The following is a 20,155-nucleotide window of genomic DNA, read 5'->3' on the forward strand; positions in this document are numbered from 1 at the left end:
TTGTATTAGAGATGCCTCATTACCGTAATTTTCGTTTCCAGGGCCTTTGCATTATTTCTCGCCAGTCCTCAAATCAAGGGGCCTACATAAAACAGCAGCTTAGGAGCATAATTCAGCAGTACTTTGGCCGGTTTCTACCTGCATCACCATCTACGTCAGGAGTAGGAAGTCACCCAGTGCTGCTGGCGTTATGCAGCGAATCCTCCAGCCCGCAAGTGTCACATCTGCGCAAGTCCACTTTGCAAGTTATCAGGTACAGCGCATCCGCACACTTTTACAGTTAAACCGTAATTGTATCTGGTGTTTGCATTTAGCAGCTCATGCAAGTGTTGAGGGTTGATTTATGTTTGAAGGTTCTGTCTCTTTCTTTTAATCATCGAGTCTAATTTCACAATTACACATCAGACTTTTTTTTAAAGGATTTAATAAAGAACTTATTTAAATCTGCTTTATAAATAACCATTAATGATCAAGCTGAAAGTGTTTACAACTTTGTCTCCTGCGTAAGTCTTTAAATATGACTGAGATGGTGTTTCATATCTTTTCAGTGACAGTTACCTCCAGTTCAAAGGTCATGCGCCTCCACCCCGCCTAGCGTCGGTGCTGACTTTCCTTGTTGACGTTTTGCAACGCACGCAGGCCACGGACATTGGGGATGTAGAGCTGCTTCTCCCTGTTGTGTTGAAGTGCATCGTGCTTGTCAATGAACCACAAGGTACGCTGAAACTAATATACATTGTATTGTATTGTACTGCAAAGTATAAAGGGGTGGGTATGTGGTTGCTATATTGAATAGAGTCATGCGTCCATAATAAATAGGAGTTATTACTTCTTGAGTATCAAACATTCATTTAAATATATATACCTACCTACCTACCTACTGGCGGTCGCCAGTAGGTAGTTATAGAGTTAGGATCTACTTTCCATAGGAAATCCGCAACATTCTATTGGGAATAACTTTGGCGCCGGTGGACGAATCTTCGCGAATTTCTCAAAGAAGATGGCCCGCTCCGCTCCTTCCCTGAAAATGTTGGTTGGATTCATCAAGCGGGGGCCCGAGATAAAAGGGGGGTCCCAAAACGTGTTTTCCCCATGTTAATTTCCATAGGGCGGTTAGACTCACTTTTAGCCCGAACGGCTGAATGGATTTCCACCAAACTAGGCAAAATTGTAGGGACTGGTAGCCCGATGTGCCTTTGCTATGTCTCAAGATATGTGCTCCAGTGGATTTTGAGTAATTTAGGCTAAAAAAAATATATATATATCTATAGGCGCGCCCCGGTACGCGCACCGGGGCGCGCTACGCGAGTTCGCGCACGGAAAGCTGATTGGCTCTCGGGTGTCTGTAAACATTCCAAACAGTCCGGAGCTGCCGCCATCTTGTGTCTCGGTAGGATCGAGACACAAGAGGTGCCAAAAACAAAGGGGGAAAAGACCATAAGGGGGCAGAGTAGACCCCCCTGACCCCCTAGGTTTGATGTGGGGGCCATAAAAGGGCCCGAGGGGCCCAAAAAAAAAATTGCGCGGGGGTGCGCCTGGTACGCGCACCGGGGAGCGTACCGGGGAGCGTACCATGGGGAAAACCCAGACACACCACACACACACACACACATTATTTTTTTTATTTTTTTGGGGGGGTGCGCGCCCCCGTACACGTACCGGTACACGTACCGGTACACGTACCGGTACACGTACCGGTACACATACCGGTACGCGTACCCTGGAGAATAAAAGAAAGACCGTTTTTTAAAAATGTAGCATTTTTATATAAATTGGAGGTAGTTCTGAAAAGAACTGGTTTTTTATTGTTTTTGTTGTTTTATATTTTTTTTAACATTTTTTGGGGGGGGGCTTTTCTGAACAATTTTATATTTTTTTGTAGTTTTTCTGGGGTCAAACAAAACACAGGGAATTGCAAACAGCTCAACTGGAGCAAAAAAAAATTGAAAAAAATTAAAGTTGCTTGCTGCAGTGATGGTTGTCTGCAGCTCGATTGAGTAAAGTGATGTGCTCGTGGCAGGCAAAAAACCTCCCACAAAATTTACCTATACAATAGGCACACATTGCTTAGAGGAGGTTAAAACGTTCTCCTATCTCGGAGTAACCTTTGATGGTGCTCTTCAATTCAACACCTTGGTGGAAGAGCGTTGTAATAAAATGATTGCCTCTAACGGGGCAATAGCCGGATATGGCAGAAGGTTGGGCAGATGGAGTCCGGAACAGGTGATGAACCTGTACGGCTCTATAACATGCGCCAAAGTAAGTTATGGGGCAGAAGTTTGGGGCTTCGTGAATATCTCTAGAATTGACCAGGAAGAGAACAAACATCTGAAATCTGTCCTGAGGGCACCACCCAGCACGGCTGGACTTATAGTTCATAGGGAGCTAGGGAGGCCATATATGGTCGATTTGTTAAAACTTAGGCCAATTGTGGCGTGGATAAAAATCTGGGTAAATCCAGATGCGCATTTAAGCAGAAAAATCTTACTGGACTGCTTAGGTAGGACCCACTGCATGCGCATCCCATGGCTCAAATATGTGAGAAATACTCTAGATGAACTAGGGTTTGGAAACCTCTTCAAGAACCCGACCACCATTTCAGCACAGCACAAGAAACAAGTAGGGGAAATTTTCCTAGAGCGGAAAACCCAATGCCGTGCTGTGGCTGAAGGGGGAAAAAAGTCAGTAAGGGCCTATAATTTGGTGAAGAGTGTGGAGGGGATGGAGCCCTATCTGTCTCTTGTACATAACACACAGGACAGATTTCTTATGTGCCGTTTCAGACTGAACCTACTTCCTTTTATCTTGGCTTCGCCAGCAGGTTTTACTATGTCAATCGAGCAGAAGGGACCCTGCGGCTGCGACAATCGGTCTCCGCAGGACTCCCTTCATTTTACCTTGCTCTGCCCCTTTTATTCAATGCCTAGACGCAGATTCCTAGTAGACATCTTAAAAAAAGCCCGCATGGAACATGCCAGAGACGCTTTAATTTATTTGCAAAAAGCTTCTGACCCGCTAACCTTGTGTTGTGTTATGAATTTTATTAAGGTGGCGGTCCGACTAAGGAAGACGAGGGGAGAGAATTGATAGACTTGGGGCTCCCGGTTTTTAATTCATGGCGTGTATGTTAGTACTCCATTGTTATTTATGTACAAGGATCTTGTCCAATATTTAATGCTGTTTTATTCATGTATATGTATATGTGCTTTTATGGTGTTTTTTAATCACCGAATAAAGATTCTTGAATTGAAAATTGAATTGAGTAAAGTGATGCTTTGCTCACCATATGAAATTGTTTTGTTGCAATATATGCAAAGAAATTTAAATTTTGCAAACCTGGTTTGTACATTAGGGACCATCTCCCTAGCCTCTGCACCCGATGGAGTGGGTTGATTGGAGGTGCTTGAAGAAGAAGGATGGGGAGGGTTCTTGGTCAGTTCCCTTACCTCTGCTGCCGAATAATTGTTCGGGTGCTTCCTCTGCATATGTCTAATCATAGTGTGGTTCCCAAAAGAGTACTTCTTGTTTGGGTTCCCTCTTGACAGTTGTTCGCGACAGATGAGGCAAGTCACCTTAGCTGCATTCACTTTTTTTGCACCCCTTGGCATCTTGTAAAACTCCCAAATAAAATGTTCCTTGGGTCTGTATGGGGGATTGTCCTCAGGCAGAAATTGCATCTCCTCCTGCTCCTCTTCGTCCTCCTCTTCTTCTTGACCACCAATGTGGTCTTGTGGGGGTCCTTGTGGTGGTGGTGGTGCAGATACATATTACATCACTCATGTCATGAGTAATGTAATATGTGACGTCATCAGCAGTGCATTGCAGGCGCGTAAGTTATAGTGAGTCCAACTAACTATAACGTGGGAATTTCAATGGTTTTATGTCCGTAAAATTTCCAGCTAACTATAACTGGTGTCAAACCAATGGTTCTTTCAGTGAAATTAATAGGTTTTTTAAATGCTAATTCCTAACTATAACTGGTGTGAAACCTATGGTTTTTTCAGTGAATATATATATATATATATATATATATATATATATATATATATATATATATATATATATATATATATATATATATATATATATATATATATATATCCAGTCTTGCCAAACTCATCCGATACGAAGAAGGCGCTGACACCATGAATCTCAATCCAAACTCGATTTATTTACTCACTGTCTGCTTAGACGCGTTTCGGCATTGCCGCCTTGTTCACTACATATATATATATAGTGCTTCACTGAGTTGAACAAAATTTGCTTAAATAGAAATATAGGGGGAGATAGGAGCGGCAAGGAATATGTTTATAGATACAAAGTACCACTAGTTGAAGGTACCAGGAGACATGTCAATAAAAAGAAGAAAGAGAGGATAAGATGTGAGTGGCGTGCAGATTTCAGAAGGGGGGTCTGTAGACGAATGACCTAGTTAAAACAACATTGAATTATGGTAATGCATGGTCTTGAAGATTAGGCATAGGATACAGCAGTATCCAGGAGGAAATGAGCAAGAGTGAGAATATGAATTTTGAATTGCTTAGGAAACTGGGATAGCTTAATTTCACGAATGTTCTGTAATTAACACCTGTAGGTATGGGCAGCTCAGGTTATGTAGCTAGAGACCAAGTAGAATTGGACATTTGGAAATTCTTAAGTTTGAGAGAATAGAAGGCTAGTATGAGATACAAATATAGAGTGTGGATGGAAGCGAGCTTGAAGAGACGCAGGAGCCAAGAACAGTGCTCTAGTTTAAGTTAAGGTCATTACGAGATGCATGGTAGTTACACGAATGGAATTGCTATCATGTGGCTTATTCATAGTTAAAAGATAAAAAGGAAATAATGATGTGGATTTTTTTCCATGTAGATATGACGGGAAAATCCTTCGAAAAAGCTGATGCGTGGTGTAGTGTAGATGGAAACTAAAAGCAGTTTCAGAAGAGATCTATGTTATGCAGTGTAAAGGAGGAGAAAGTAGTCTTGTACTACCCCATCGCACATCCTAAGAGCTTTGTCTAAAGTTTGTAGATAGGATATTGCATCATAAGACGGCTGATGCCCTGTCTCTCATATTACAAGTGCATTAAAGCCAGTGGCAATTTTAATATGGAGAATGTGATATCCGTCTCGTTTTACCAAAGTTTCTTGTCAACCATATTATAAATAAGGCCCTCTGTATCTTTAAAGAGCTAGAAGGACCTCCAAATGCTTATGAAATGGTAAAGCGAATTGATAGAAGGCAATTAAATGTGGCATACAGAAATAGGAGTTAAAGAGTATTAGTAATTTAATGGAGTGAACTGAACAAATAACTTTTATCTGTTAGGGATACAGTGGCGGCGGGGACCACTTTAAACCCACTCTATATGGTTCAGAAACTTGAATAGTATACATTAGATTGGTGCTGCTTTGAAGTTTGTGTGGGTCATTATTGGGATTTTACCGGAATTGTTCATTGCAGCTTCTGTGACTTAGAAATTTGTCTGGTACTTGTTCTGATTGATACTTTACGACTTCTGTGTTCATTTCATTCTGTGTTCTCCACATCATATTTTTGATGCCAGATTTGTCCTTTTATTCTTCATTGTCAGCATTTGTTAATTTGAAGCAGAGTCAGCTGTTTGGTGTCTCAGGCTACCAGCGTCTAGCTGCTCCTGTGGCACAGGGCTTTTAAACTATAGATGCTGTTTGTTCCATTCGAGTGATAGAGAGGGTGCTGGTAAAGAGCAGTACTAAAAATTAAACTTCCTTTTCAGTAGTGTGATTCACCTTCCTCCTTCCACCTCAGTAATTATGTCAACCGATTGATTGGGACAGTTAGGATTGACTTCTCAGCAAGTCAGTATTGACCCTACAGTTTGTAACCAATGGGACAGAAATGGTAAGACTGTTAAAAACTATAAAAGGAGAAAGGGAGGTGTAAGAATGGGCCAACCTAGTCATTAAGTTCTCAGTTTATTTTTTTTATTTAGTTTTATCTCTTATGTAATGTTTTATTTGAGCTCCGCTGCATATTTACCAGTAATACTTCTGCGCACCCTAATAAGTTGCTTCGCACTTGTTTTCTCAAGCTCTAAAAATGTGGATTGCCTGATTATCCAAACTGTCACTAAACAACATCTTCCTTAGTGCTATTACATCAACTCATCGTGTGATTGAGGTGGAGGCATTTTCATTGTAAACCCCCTATACCATCGGGTGACCTTAACAAAAGTCGTTGGAAAATCCATTACTTTTCTAGCGTTCTTTTCTCCCTCTTTCCCCACAAACAAGGAGAAGCTCCATGGGTTGGACCCCAAATGAGCTTTATGCTTCTCCTTTGATCTGCAGCGACCATCGAGCAGATGAACAACTTTTTGGGGTTCTCTGGAGGGAGCAAAGAAAGAAAAAGACAGTACAGAAAAGGACCTTGTCCCAGTGGATAGTCCTCGATATTAAGATCTGCTGCACTGTGGCCAAGAGGCTGCCCCCAAAGGTCTGAGAGCTGAAGCTGCTACCGCTGCTTCGGCACATAGAGTACATTTCGTTGACCTATGCCAGGCTGCCACAGAGGTGTCAGTGCACAAAGCACTATGCCTTGACACCAAGTCCAGCAGGAAGGACATTTTCCCCAGTTCGTCCTGCAAGACTTTTTGGTCTGAGTCCATTCCACAGACCCTCCACCTGGGAAGGTTCTGCTTTTTTATCTATTCTAAGGTAAGAAATCTGTGGTTAGAAGGCGCCATCCTAAGAATAAGTGTTTTACCTTCGGTAGCACTCATTCTGATGGATGCTCTCTGGAACCACAGATTCCTGATCACCATCTCACCTCCCCGTTCTGTGGAGTGAACTCTTTTGAATTCTAAAAAGATCACAAGTTAGTACTCGGGCACACTGTTTTCAGTGGCGGCTGCTCTCTGTGCCAAGTGGTGGGGCAGGGCGAAATACCCAAAAAAGAAAAACCAAACTTGGATGCAATAATGAAAACTAATATGAAATGGTACTTAATGCCACTTCCAGACGTCGCCTTGCTCCTCTGCTCCTGTCCTGATCCCCGACTCTCGGCAGTTCACGGGCTGGTGCACACTTCTCAGGCTCCCATATGTAAATGTAAAATGTAAATGTGTTTGTATTTATATAGCGCCTTCTACCCAGAGGTCTCGTAGCGCTGTATTCATACTGCCATGGAACCCTTCCTGGCTTTCCTGTGAGATGTCCACTCCTGGGCACCCCCAAAGTGAAGCTAGGCATCCAAGCGCTGCTGGGGCCGTTGTGGAGATTAAGCAAGCTATTGCCCAGAGTCACAGAGTGGGACCCATGATTAGACTAGGCACTGAGGTGTGAATTATCAGGTCCGGGAAGATGGAGTCCAAGAGCCGCCGAGGCGGGTATTGAACCCTGGTCCCGGGCCAGACCTCTGCATCAGCGTCTGCCGCTCTAACCATTGAGCCACACTTCTCCACATGACAATCAAGACGCTGCTTTCATGCTAGGAATACTATTATCTAGCATAATAGAAGTGCCGGGATTGGTCGGAGTGGCCTGGTCTGGTGCACAGTCTGGGCCTGGGAACCTGTGTCTCTTATCGTGCCTGAGGATTGTAAACTGCCCTTTAATTAAACTACTATTTCAAGCCCTATAGTGCAAGGTCATTTTGTAAAATTGATGTTTCACATATTGTACTAAGAGCACCTCTTGAGTAACTTCCATAAGTACACCTTTACTGATATTTTCTCAGTTGTGCACTGAGGGAAATCGGTTTGTTTGTTGGGGGGGGGGGGGGGGAACCCTACTCAAGCAACATCCACAATCCTAGTCGGGGTGAATCACAAAAAGTCATTACATTAACCTGTGCTTAACCTTTTGGTAGCTTTGCACAAAAGCAGTCATGATTAACGTAGAGACAATGTGCAAAGTATATATCCAGCACACCACCAATAATAAAGTGAAAGCACAAGATAAGAAAAATCCCACACTAATTTAGTAAAATAAAGTGAAATTTAATAAATTATTTAACACTAAAATGACCAAAATCCCATCAGTAGAACCAGAGATATGCAATTTCAAATATTTAAGTTAAGTATAGAGCCTAAAAGCACAAAGTGCCACTTGTAGTTATCTGGTTGTGCAAGACCGGGTGAAAGGCAACAACTTAATTCTGACCTCGAGGGAGCGTGAGCCAGATACAGAGACTAGGTTAGTCCTTCTGAAAAGGTTGCCTTCTACAGTCCAGCACAAAGAAATCCATTGTCGGTAGAGGAGGCAGCGAGGAGCAGGGAGAACATCATGGATGGTCTTCACAGTAGCGCGAAGAGCGCACCGGGTGTTGCTGATGGTCGCCACTGTAGCGCGAATATCCAGTCGAGATGTCCCGGATGGTCCTTGCTGAAGAGTCATGTTTGCGGTCACTGTGGGCTGTTGATGCTTTAGCGTGTAGGGCAGACCTTGCTTTTTGGTTAGATGATGTAGCGCTAAGAGTGTGGTTCACCAGAGCTTCACGTTAGTGGGCTGCAAGATCTTGGCTCAAACTATCTGGTTTGCAGTTGCAGGAAGCACAAAACGTTCTCATTTTCTTTAAGGAGAAGCTCAACTAATGCTACACCAGTGGTGCGGGACCTGAGGCGCTCACTCCAGCAGAGCCCACCAGGGCTCAGACCGGTCAGTACAACAGCTTCAGCAGAGCATTTGCAGGGAGACCTCTGAAGCTTGTTGTGTCCTTGTAGCTCAGAGCAAGAGATCAGTCATATGACCCTTGGAGTCACTTCAGCTTGAGACGAAGGCTGCAGGTCTAGTCTTTCTTCTCAGACAGCAGGGCACATCCAGTTGCAGGTTCAGTGCAGCAGGTGAGATGGGGAGCCCTTCTTTAGAATCCACAGGTCCAGGCTTGTAATGAAGACTTGGTCTGAAGGCTCCCTTTTTAGGTCGAGCCTGTAACAGCGCGCATGCGCTGTTCTGGCGATGACTTTATGTAGGGGCTTTTGAAATCTGCCCTCACACTCGCACACGCTTGTGCGTGTGCTTTTTCTTTTGTCCTACGCTATTTGTCTTTGCGTGCGTCTTTTTAACAAAGACTTCACGCAATTGGCCAAAGGCGGGCTCATTGCTCCGCCCATCGTCTATTGGTGTCGGTTACCCGCACAGCCTCCATGTGGTTTCAATTATCATTCCCAGACACGGGAGCAATACCACTTGTCTTGCTGTGGCGCGCGCGCACGCACGCACCACTCTCAGGCTTGTTTGTTTTACAATAGCGATCGCTTTCACTTTCGCGATCGCTTTCACTGCCGCTTGTTTCTTGGGTAAGTAAGACAAATGAGTCTTTTGTTAAGTATCTGTAGCACTGTGACTTATTTTAGTTCACACTTTCCCTTAGCAGGTATTTTTTTTAATTGTATATAAGATTAGTTGTGACAACTGTCTGTTCCATTGAGCAATGTCAGTTTTCGTAAGTCAATACATATGAACTCTTGACATATTCAAAGTAGTGTGTTGAGTATGACGGCTCATATTTGTGGTGACCTGCAGGTCGGGAGTTCCATTCCCGAAAGGGCCACTTGGGTCTTCCATCTTTGAAAAGTTGATAATAGAGTAGTATTAAAAAGTATTTTTAAGCTGTATCTCTCATATACTTCTCTCGGCGTACTACGTGTTGCTGTCTTTAGCACGGGTCTCACCCCTCTTGCGTGATTGCAAGTGTGGTTCTTCCCATTGCTTCTCCCTCCTGCTCTCCCCTGTTTAGCTTCAGCTTCCCCTCGCGCGCTCCCTCTTGTACCCTTTCCTCTGTGCAGCTTCAAGACCCACACATGCCTCTAAAAAAAACCTCTTTGCTTGGTTTTTTTTTCTTTGTGGTTAGCGATCCAACAAGGATATGTATTAAAAAGAAAAAAAAACATGCATCATTTGTAGATATGCGCGCACCTAAATACTGACAGCTGACCTTGTTAAATGCGTTAGCCACTCTGTACACAGACACATTGAACACGCGGCTGTGTGCATAACTCTAAAACCAGCGTCCTCCTTTCCTCAGCAGATTATGCCGAAGACGCACTTCTGCTGTAAAATGCCCGCCTGTGTACTTATTGCAATTTGTAATACACTAGAACATTCCTAACATTGACCATTTCGATAAGAGTATGACACATGATGCCCATATTCAGGTAATATTTACAGGGGTTGAAAGAGCACTTCTCGAACTCTTCAGCACACAATTTAGTTTGGATCCTTGGAAACAATGTTTACCAATACCCAGCAGGTGCTCCTTGATAATCAATGTCTTATTCTCTCTCTCGGGATAACCTAAAGGTACCTTCCTGTTTTGTTTTTTAGTAGCACCAGCCCCAAATGCATTTGCAATGCAATCAGTCTCGCATTTCCGAGAGTTTAAGCTATTGCATTGTAAATGACAATGACTTTTATTTCTCTGTTTTAAAAACAACATATAAATAAAAGGCATTGCCCTTTACAATGCCAGTAGCTCAAACTCTTGTAAATGCGAGACCTATTGCATTGCAAATGCTTGTTATTCCTGGTGCTCACTTTGAAGTGGAAGAAACTTCTGGAGTCTTCCCCCTACAGAAGTGTCTGGAATTTCCTGCCTTCCTGATCTGGTCCCATTCTGGAAGGACAATAAGCTAGTTTGAAGTCCTTTGTGTGTGATCTGGGTCAGTGCCTTTGAAATGCAAGTATAGTAGGCTTCCCTCCACCTCCCATCAAGCCAGGATTGCCTTTTCTCTGAGCATGCAGACCCTCTATTGCTATGCTGTCTGGGAGGTATTCACACAGGTGAGCTGACATCTACACCTAGTCATATGACTCAGAAACAGGCAGCAGGCACCAAATGGTTAGGACAAAAAAATACAAACTTTCTGAAAGTTACATTTTCAGATTGTGATTTAAAATTGGACTTTACCATTAAACAGACACGTGTTTTGGGATTTTATGTAGAATGATCATAAGAATCATTTACTGAAATGCCATTGATTACATTTTAGCCTTTATTGAGGCTTAAGTTGGGTGGGTCGGACCTGTAAGATGTTTTGTGTGATTTTATTTGATGCTTAAATGTGGAGGAGTATTTTGATAGTTTGAACTTTTTTTTGCTTTTATTTTACAGAATTGTAGCGAATATAGCCATTTGACTGACTGACCTTTAAGGACGGTTGTAAAATACAATTCTTCAAACACCAAAAATGGCATTCCTATCTGCTCCCACACAAATGTTATCACATATTAATGTGATAAGGTAACTCAATTTTATCCTATGGAAAAGGTAGACCTTGCAGTAATGAAAAATGAAGTTAGAAGTTTTTCACTACCAGGACATGTAAAACTTTAAAGCGCATGTCCAACTTTTTTAATGCATGAACCCTGCCCTATGGGCTGTTTGAGGCCTACCCTTGGGGTGACTTGTAAGTATTTAAAATGAAGGTTTAGACCTAAGCAAAAGGTTTATTTTACCAGGTCGTAGTGGCAGTTTGAAAACATGTCTCAAGGTTGCCCTTGCAACGTGTGTGTGTGTGTGTGCACTTTTAAAGGGGCACTTAAGTGGGTAGCCCAATAAGTGCTATAGGCTCACTAGTAGCGTTTAATATACAAACGCTGATATACTGTATACCACTTTACTATGGACCAGCTAGTAAATATGCCAATTGGGTGAAAGTTAGTTTTACAATGTTTAAAGGAGCGAGCACAAGCATTTTAGCACTGGTTTGCAGTGGTAGAGTGCACAGAGCCCTAAAAGCCAACAAAAACAGGTTCAGAAAAAGAAGGGGAGACTGCAAAATATTTGGGGGTGACCCTGCAGAGGGGTTCAGATCCAAGGTGCACCCTCGTTTTGCAGCATCCAATACCGTCCTCATGAACCTCTGCCCAGAAATCTATATTTGCCCTACACAACCCACATCTACTCCTAGGAAAGCACCCACTTCTTGCCATTCCCTGGGTGCCATAGAGAGCCTTCCTTGGAGAGGGTATTATCAAACTGCAATAAGAAACAGAAAGAAAAATAATCCTAGAATCACAGACAATCACCTCCTCAGCATATTGGAAGTTCTTCTGGTTGTACTTTTCAGCCTACTAAGTATACTGAACCACACCCTTCTTGAAGCAACTATATATCTAGTTAACATCAAACCACTCCCCAGCACTTGATTTTGATTGAGTCCATTGCTCAGGAAATTCGGGTTCTTCTTATCAGATGAACAAAAGATGTTTGACTCCACCTAATGTTTTTCAGCTTGGGTGATGCTTGTAAAAATGCAACTGTTTGATAATCTGCTAAAAGCACTACAACCATTGTGCCAGGTGTCAATTAACAAAAGTCAAAGCAAACAAAAAAAATATTGCTCTGGCTATGACCAGTTTACTTCCTTATTTGAAGTTCTAACTGGTATCTCATAGGACATCGGCATCTGAGCATTGCAGATCCAGCCAGGCAGAGCCAAAAAATCATTTTCAAACAAAATAATAACTGCCCAGGGTCTATGCTGTCCACCCCTGAACCTGTGCTGCTGGTTCTTTAAGTCCTTAAATATATACTGAAATTGGCAAAACATTAATCTTGTGCACCCACCTTGGTTGTTAAGATCTGCAATGCCTTCCTCCATCTCTTTCACGTATTTTTTTTGATCACGAGATGCATTTCCAATCTTGACATTTTAACTGCTAAATTATCTGAATGAAGATAATATTTAGTATTTTTTAGGGCATTCCTTTTAGATGTGAAAAGGTCTCTGGCTGAATAATTCAATTTGCATGTATTTTCATCTTAGTGAACTGCAATGCAGCTACTCGTCCCCTCAATCAATAATCTTGTCCATCCTATTATGCCCCATTTCCCAGGATTCTCCTTGAGGCATCAAATAAGGATAAAACCTCTTCCAATATAAAACATTGTCATCTCCACTTTCGGTTGTAATACAACCAACCATTATGTTCAATACAGGTACCATTCTGCATATTTCTACTTCTGTAATAGTTGTAGTTGTCTTCTTCGGTGACCTGCCAAGTTAAACCTACTAATTGCCTGCTTTCTTTTTAAATCGTGCCTATAACTCTGTTGCACTTCTTGTCAGTCACACAAAGACCCAGATCTTTGCTATTGGATATTTCCAGAGTCAGCCCTGCTCTTTCATTGTGAAGCATCATGATAGCCTTCATGCAGTAACACCACTCGTAGAAAGGTGCGTTTTGGATAGCTCACTCCCTTTGGAATCACTTCTGATGAGAAAAAGTGGGTGTTGATTGGATCTTAGTCAGAAAAAAAGCCCCCTTTGAGGTAATTCAGACTTACCATACAATTTACACACAAACAGCCTTACACCAATAGGATGACCGTGGACTTAGAAGATGTAATCAAATCAGGCAAATCTAAAAAATATATATTTATTCACAGATAAAAATTATCATATGCATCACAATACATAATTGAATTCATAACAATCCTAGACCTAGATTATACAGTATAATGAAAAACACGCAGAGACAGATTGTCATTAAAAATACATTTGTACACAAAGAAATACATTGTTGAATCCAAGTATTGGGAACAAACAAAAAGGAAAAAATGATTTCCTATTTCCAGAGAAAACCACAAATTAAACAGGAATCAATCAGGCAACTGTGAATAGTTTTTCAAATATTCTTATCCATAACAGTTGTCCCCGCAAATTTTATGTAGTTTTCTCCATAGGGCATAGATGCGTTTCGGTGGGCATTATTTTTTGGCCAACACCTTCTTCAGGAAAATCAATTAAGGTCCCAATTGTAAAAACAGTCTGCATAAAATATAAATAATACACTTAAAACCCATTCATTGGAAAAACAGTATCTAAAAACCCCGCCTATTTCAGTACATCAATCCAATGTCCATAGCTCCAACCACTGGTGATAAAGATAAGGCCAACACATGCAACCACATATATTTTCATTCAAACCACAAATTCTCAGGTAATAAATGGGCAGAGTCAAGCTCTGTTTTCCCATTATCTGGTAATCACTAATCTTTCCAATGGTTCGTGGACCACACTACACTCCGCATATTACATCATGTGGTATGTGAGCTACAAATGTAACCTCCAGTATTTCCATAAGGGAGTCCCACACCTCCGCATATACCTCAAGACCAAAAAACTCCCATGGATGTGACTCAATATTTATATAGGTTAACATCCTCAGTAAAACAGGGCATAGACAATCTACCTGTGTATCCTGCGCGTATGCATGCCTCCAAATCAATATTATCCACAAGTACTCCAGATCATCAGTACGTGTACAGGAAGATAAATCTATTATCTCACTTCACCTACATCTCGACAGTTAGCTACCCGTATTTCTATTTGAATGGCGGCAACCTCTAATTACCTTCGGGTAAGATTTTCTGGACCGGATAATGTGTCCTTTTTAGACTGGTTTACGATCAACCGTCGCTCCATTCCAGCATGGTCCTCCAAAAACCTTGTAGGAGGTGCAATCTGGAATGGAATGGAGCTCATAATGCACTCAATATAAATCCATTGTTTACAGCACTCTAGCCCCCATTGACGGAATGATATTCACCTCTCTGGGGCCAGGTCAGTAATTCACAGCGCGCTTAGTCTATTCATACATTTACATTCAGCGGCGTCCCCCAAACATTGTGGCCCAGTCACAGTCTCTGTACCCTAATATGGACTGTGAAAATACAATGTCACTCCCAATTCCTTCACTAGTACACCAAACCTCCCACTTTTAACCACAACATAGTATGCCATAGCGTTATCCGTACATGCTGCCTCTATTTACCAACATCCGCATTACCGATGTTAGTTTTCACACTACCACACGGACAGAAAAACCCTCTTTTATATTAACCCAGAAGAGTGCAGTTCTAACGGCACCTTCGTACGTAACCTTCGTACGTAACCTCTAAATTCACACATTTATCTCTAAATACCATTGTTTAAATGCAATGAACTAAATCATTACATTTAAAAGTATTGTTTTGTCATACACGCGGTCCACCAGAAATCAGCGGATAAGTATTTAAAAAACAGTCCTTGAATAGGATCTGCAAGAAATAACAACGATAAGAAGATTACTGCCTAGGTTCACCTACAATCGAGCAAAAAGCTCACTCCAATCTTAATACGCCCAGAAACTATCTAAGGACACATACCTTTAAAGAGTTAAAGACACTACACGGGGTATAAACCTCCGGCAAACGGGATCAATCCTAACTGCGGGAAACCGTCCTTTAAATCGGCGTCCGCCCACTGTGCCCCCGGAAGCAACAAAGCAGTTCCGGTATGTTCGCTAATCCTTCAGTATACAACGCGGGACATTTTGCCCGCCATATTGAAAGTCTGTATGGCTACTTTCGAGCAAATTATGAAACAATGCATTACTCTGTTATTAGAGACAGCACGAAACGAACTATGGCCACAATGCACCTCTGAATGAAAATTAGTCAACAATGCTTGTCCCTCCCAATCTTATCCCCATAGCTGAATGCAGTCAACACAATATTAAGATATCCAAATAGATTCTAAATAGCCTCATGCAATAAACTCTACTGCCTCCCTAGTTATCCGACAAGCAGAAATTATGTTCAAAAATGTAAAATAGACCGCTCCTCTCTAAGATCAGTAATTGGTCTATCCAGTAGAGGTGGTGATGTTTCCCAAAAGTAAGGACTATCTCTATTCATAAAAAGCTATAGTCATATAAGAAGGTCATCTACAACCCCTCCCTCATTGTGACAGCCTATCTAATATCCAGCAAGATAACCAGCCCAGATATTTTTTCTTTATAATACAGCCAATAATCCACAATTTCTATCACAGGATCAGGACAGACCAACCTAAAATGAAGATATCACTCTTATAAATACCACAGAACGGAACATTGAGGAACATTGAGGAAGCTGACACCAACATTCACTGGGCTCCTAACAGGCGTTCCCATTCCTCCCGTGTTAATTGGATGCCTTCGCATGCTCAGCAGTATCTAATTTGGCAACTTTTCTGTCTGAATTAACTTGCTGATGATAAGCTATCCCCCACACACCAACCAACCTTGGACATCTGCACTTATTATCCTGAGTTTTCAGAAGAGTTAGCCCAGGCATCTCCCAGTGACTGAGGCCATGTGCAGAAAGTTTGCCCTGAGGAGTCTGGGGCATGGCCATCCAAATAGCCTCTTACTAAGAATTACTGTGAGCTCTACAATGCCCATGTAAATACCCTGACTCCACCAGTGAACTTTGAAAACAGTGTTCCAAATTTAGGATGATTATGCATGCAGCTAGGGGATTATTGTGTCCCAGAATGCCACTAAAAGACAGAGGAGCAGTTACAATGTTGCAGCCCCCAGCCCGGTGTCCTGCCTAAATGGCACTTGCTGTCTCCCAAGCAAAGTGGAGCTCCCACGCCTGGGGGATCTTGTTGTTGCCTTATCTCTGTGATATCTGAAGCAGAGACTCTGGACAATGGGGTGATGCGTGGAACACCTATTTACCCAAAGCCGGGGACTTTGGCGTCTGTGCTAGCAGAGACAGGTGTTAAGCCACTTAGTGAGAGGGTTGTGTTCTCAGGCTCACAGAGTGATGAGATCGGACTTGTGAGGGGCCAGCTGCTGTGGTGGACTCTAGTGATGCGCTAGCCTGGATGACGACGACACAGTGAGCACCATACAGCGAGGAGAAACTCCAGGTGAGTACGTACTTAATTGTGACAGGGTGCTGACAATTTATAACAAGGCCTCTAAACCCCCTTTCACCTGCCCTTACTGTTTGAAAAGAGTGGCTGTTGAGTACTCTGTGGACAATGTCAAGAACTGCCCGACGGCTTAGGGTTCCCTGTGTGGCCTTTTGAATGTTTACTAGGCTAGCCAAGACTGTTGGCCTGAGTGATCCTGGATGGGAACTGAGCATATTGACGCTGGTGGCCGGATTGCAACCCTCAGAGCAATACTTGCAAGTCTTGTGTGAGGGGCTGAGGCAAGTCACCCAGCTGTCTGTAACCCTCAGGTAGTAACTGCCATCCCACAGTCTTTGTATATCCTGATGGTGTGTTCCCATTCTCATTACTACATATTTGTGAAACCCAAACAAACTAAAGCATCTCAAGTTAATTAAATGTCATTCTATGCATTAAGTTGGAGAAGTGCACTGGACAAAGCAAATGGGTGATCTGGCAGAGCGCAAGCTACGTATGATCTGTTGGTGGGCATTAAAGTCAAACCAGATTTCCTGCAACTAAAAATGGATTCTGAGATGGAAATGAACCTGATCCATGCTGACCGTAGAAAAGTTGCAGAGAGAGCCAAAGCCGCTAAAGAATTAGTTGACAGTATTAGTAGAATTCAGACTTCAGTTAATACTATCACTCAATCAAACCCTAGTGGCCTGGGTGGAAGATGCCATGGGGAGGTTAAGACTCAATGATCTTCAATTTGTGGGTTTCAGCTAAAAGGAGGAGGACCCATCTGCTGAGCTATTTTTGAGCTGTTTTTGGAGGAATTATTCCTGTGCAGGCTGCTGCTGAAGGGCCATTCAAAACTGTTACCTATATGAAGCACACAGAGAGCATTTTCCCCAATATTGAAACCTGGATCACCACCCATATCACCATCACTGTTTTCCTGAACCTTTGAGACAGAGACATAATTCTACAATCTGCAACAGCAGAGGTACAGCTCAGCATGAGTGATACATCATCAAGATATTTCCCCTATACCCACAAGTGGTGCAGCAGAAGAGGAAATCTATTTAAGGCAGTGAAAAGCAAACTGTGAAAGCTCAGCGGTAAGTTAATTTCATGCCAGTTTGAGGGTCCCTGGAGATGGAAAGACACTCTTTTCAGGCTCTTTGAAGACAGCTTTGTACTGGCAGGAATGCTTGGAGACCACATTGATCTCAGAGGGACAACTTAAACTATAGAGAAACCTAGATCACTGCTCCTAGTCCCCACTGAAAGGCACTACAAAGGACCAAGCAAAACAAGTGCACACTCTATCTGCATGGTGGTTATCATGTGCGATGGTACGCTGACATCTTGTAACATCAGCGCCACAATACAAAGAATACTAGAAAATAAGGATAAAGCATTGAACATTGATTGGATGGCTTCACTTCACCTCATCTGGTGGAGGTGGGGTGCGGTGGTCCTCCTTTCTCCCCAGGCAAGTTGGTGCTGAGAACTCGGGTGCCCTTCTTGACAGTGGACAACCCATCACTCTGCCAGCGTTCTTTTCTCCCTCCTACCCCTCAAAAAGGAGAGGGTCCATTGGTTGGACCCCAAAAGAGCTTTACACTTCTCCATTGATGTCCAACGACCATCAAGCAGATGAACAACTTTTTTGGATTCTCTGGAGCAAAGAAAGGAAAAGGCAGTACTGAAAAGGCATTATCATCTGTTACGCTGTGGCCAAGAAGCAGCCCTCAAAGGTCCGAGCCCATTCCATCAGAGATAAGGCTGCTGTCACTGCTTTGACACATAGAATACCTGTCCTTGGCATCTGCCAGGCTGCGACAGAGGCATCAGTGCACATGTTCACACCTTGACAGCAAGTCCCGCAGAAAGGACATAATGCTTACTTGGTCCTGCAAGACCAAGTTCGAGTCCAATCCCAGACCCTCCACCTGGGGAGGTTCTGCTTTGGTATCTATTCTAAGGTAAGAAATCTGCTCTCATTCTGGTGCCAAAAAGTGCCATATTGGATGCAGCGCTGGTACTTACAGGGCTCCTCATGGTATGGGTGAGCAGTCTGGGTTTGCCAGTGGCTGTGCCAGGCTGTTTTCTTGTTGTATGTTTGCTTTGCTATGTTAGAAAGAGGTTAGGAATCGGGTTTAGTGGGTGTTAACTTGGTATGCAGGTGTGATTCAGTATCCTTATGTACTATAGCCAAGGATGGTTCAGCTAATGATCCTTGAGGGTTGTTTTTTACACTAGTGATGGTAGAAACATGATAAAGCCCAATGCACGATTGCTGATTATCTTGGTGCAGTTGTAAGTCATGTCCAAGCCACTTAAAATGTTAACATGGAATATAAATGGCCTTTATAACGACACCACAAGCTACAGGCACTCTGATATCTGAAACAACACGCCATAGACATGGTGTTTCTTCAAGAGACGAATCTTAATATGCAGGAGTATTCCAAACTAGTGAAAAAAAAGTTAAGTGTGACGATAATCTTCTTCCTACCTATCCTTTTCAAGAGAAGTAGAAATATCTTGCAGACCAAGGGTGCTATTTATAGCTCTGAGCCTAGCTCAAGGATCGGATGGGTATTATATAATGGTATGTGGCATGTTAGATGATAAAGAGGTATGTTTGCTGATTGCATATAGCTCAAACATGGTTGATATGACCGTCTTCACCAAGCTGATTGATGTGGTGTATCTTTGGATTGGAATGCCAAAAATGTGGTATTGAGATTTTAACTGTTTTCTGTCAGCCATTTTTGACAGACACCCCTCTAGGGTTGAACCGAAACGCATTTTATTGGTACAGCTTCTCAACACACTTAAAAGTCTGGGTATGGTAAATGTTTGAATAGAACACCACCAAGGTAGAAGTGCTTATTCATTCTAACCCCTACCACATGGGTCCTTTAATAGGTCAAACCATATTTCATGGTGCTTATCTGCATGAGAAATGTACTGGAATAGGCTTTCTGTGGAGGATTCTATCATACCGTTTCAAGGTGAAACTTGGATATGCCCAGGGAGGGCGTCCCGCTGTTTCAGCTGAGACCCTTCAAGACATTGAATTTCAAACATATCTGCAACCTCTATGCTTTGATGAAAACTGAAACTCCCCAACCTTGAGTACAAATGAATGGCATGCTTTAAAGAAGTATATATATGAAGATATTTAGCAGGAGTGCGCTGATAAGCATTTGGGCATGCTAGAGAGCAGGGTAACTCTGAAAAGGGCAGTGGAGTCACCAGCGGCTATGCCCACAGATATTCTTGGTTAAGGGAATGATTTGGGCTCATATGACAGGCTGAGAAAATGTTCCTATACACATTTTCTGCAACAGTTGCACAGGAATGGGAGAATGCTAGCAAGGCTGTTGTGTAGGGAAATGCAAAGATACCTTATCCTGAGCGGGAAGGATGACAATGGTGTACACAAGAGCTTAATAATTTGGTTTCCCATGACCATCTACAAACATGTAATAAGCAGCA

At 42.6% G+C, this 20,155-nt stretch overlaps 1 protein-coding gene across 1 annotated transcript in view; it reads left to right on the plus strand.

Moving 5' to 3' along the window:
- Nucleotides 1–20,155, plus strand: part of MMS22L (MMS22 like, DNA repair protein) — a 522,815-nt gene that overhangs the window by 425,600 nt on the left and 77,060 nt on the right. The window contains exons 20-21 of the mRNA XM_086926628.1: nt 42–253; nt 549–715. Coding sequence (XP_086782754.1) covers nt 42–253; nt 549–715 — 379 coding nt within the window. The remainder of the gene's footprint in view (nt 1–41; nt 254–548; nt 716–20,155) is intronic.

Source organism: Lissotriton vulgaris, chromosome 6, assembly GCF_964263255.1.
Source record: "Lissotriton vulgaris chromosome 6, aLisVul1.2, whole genome shotgun sequence".
NCBI classification, from domain to species: Eukaryota; Metazoa; Chordata; class Amphibia; order Caudata; family Salamandridae; genus Lissotriton; species Lissotriton vulgaris.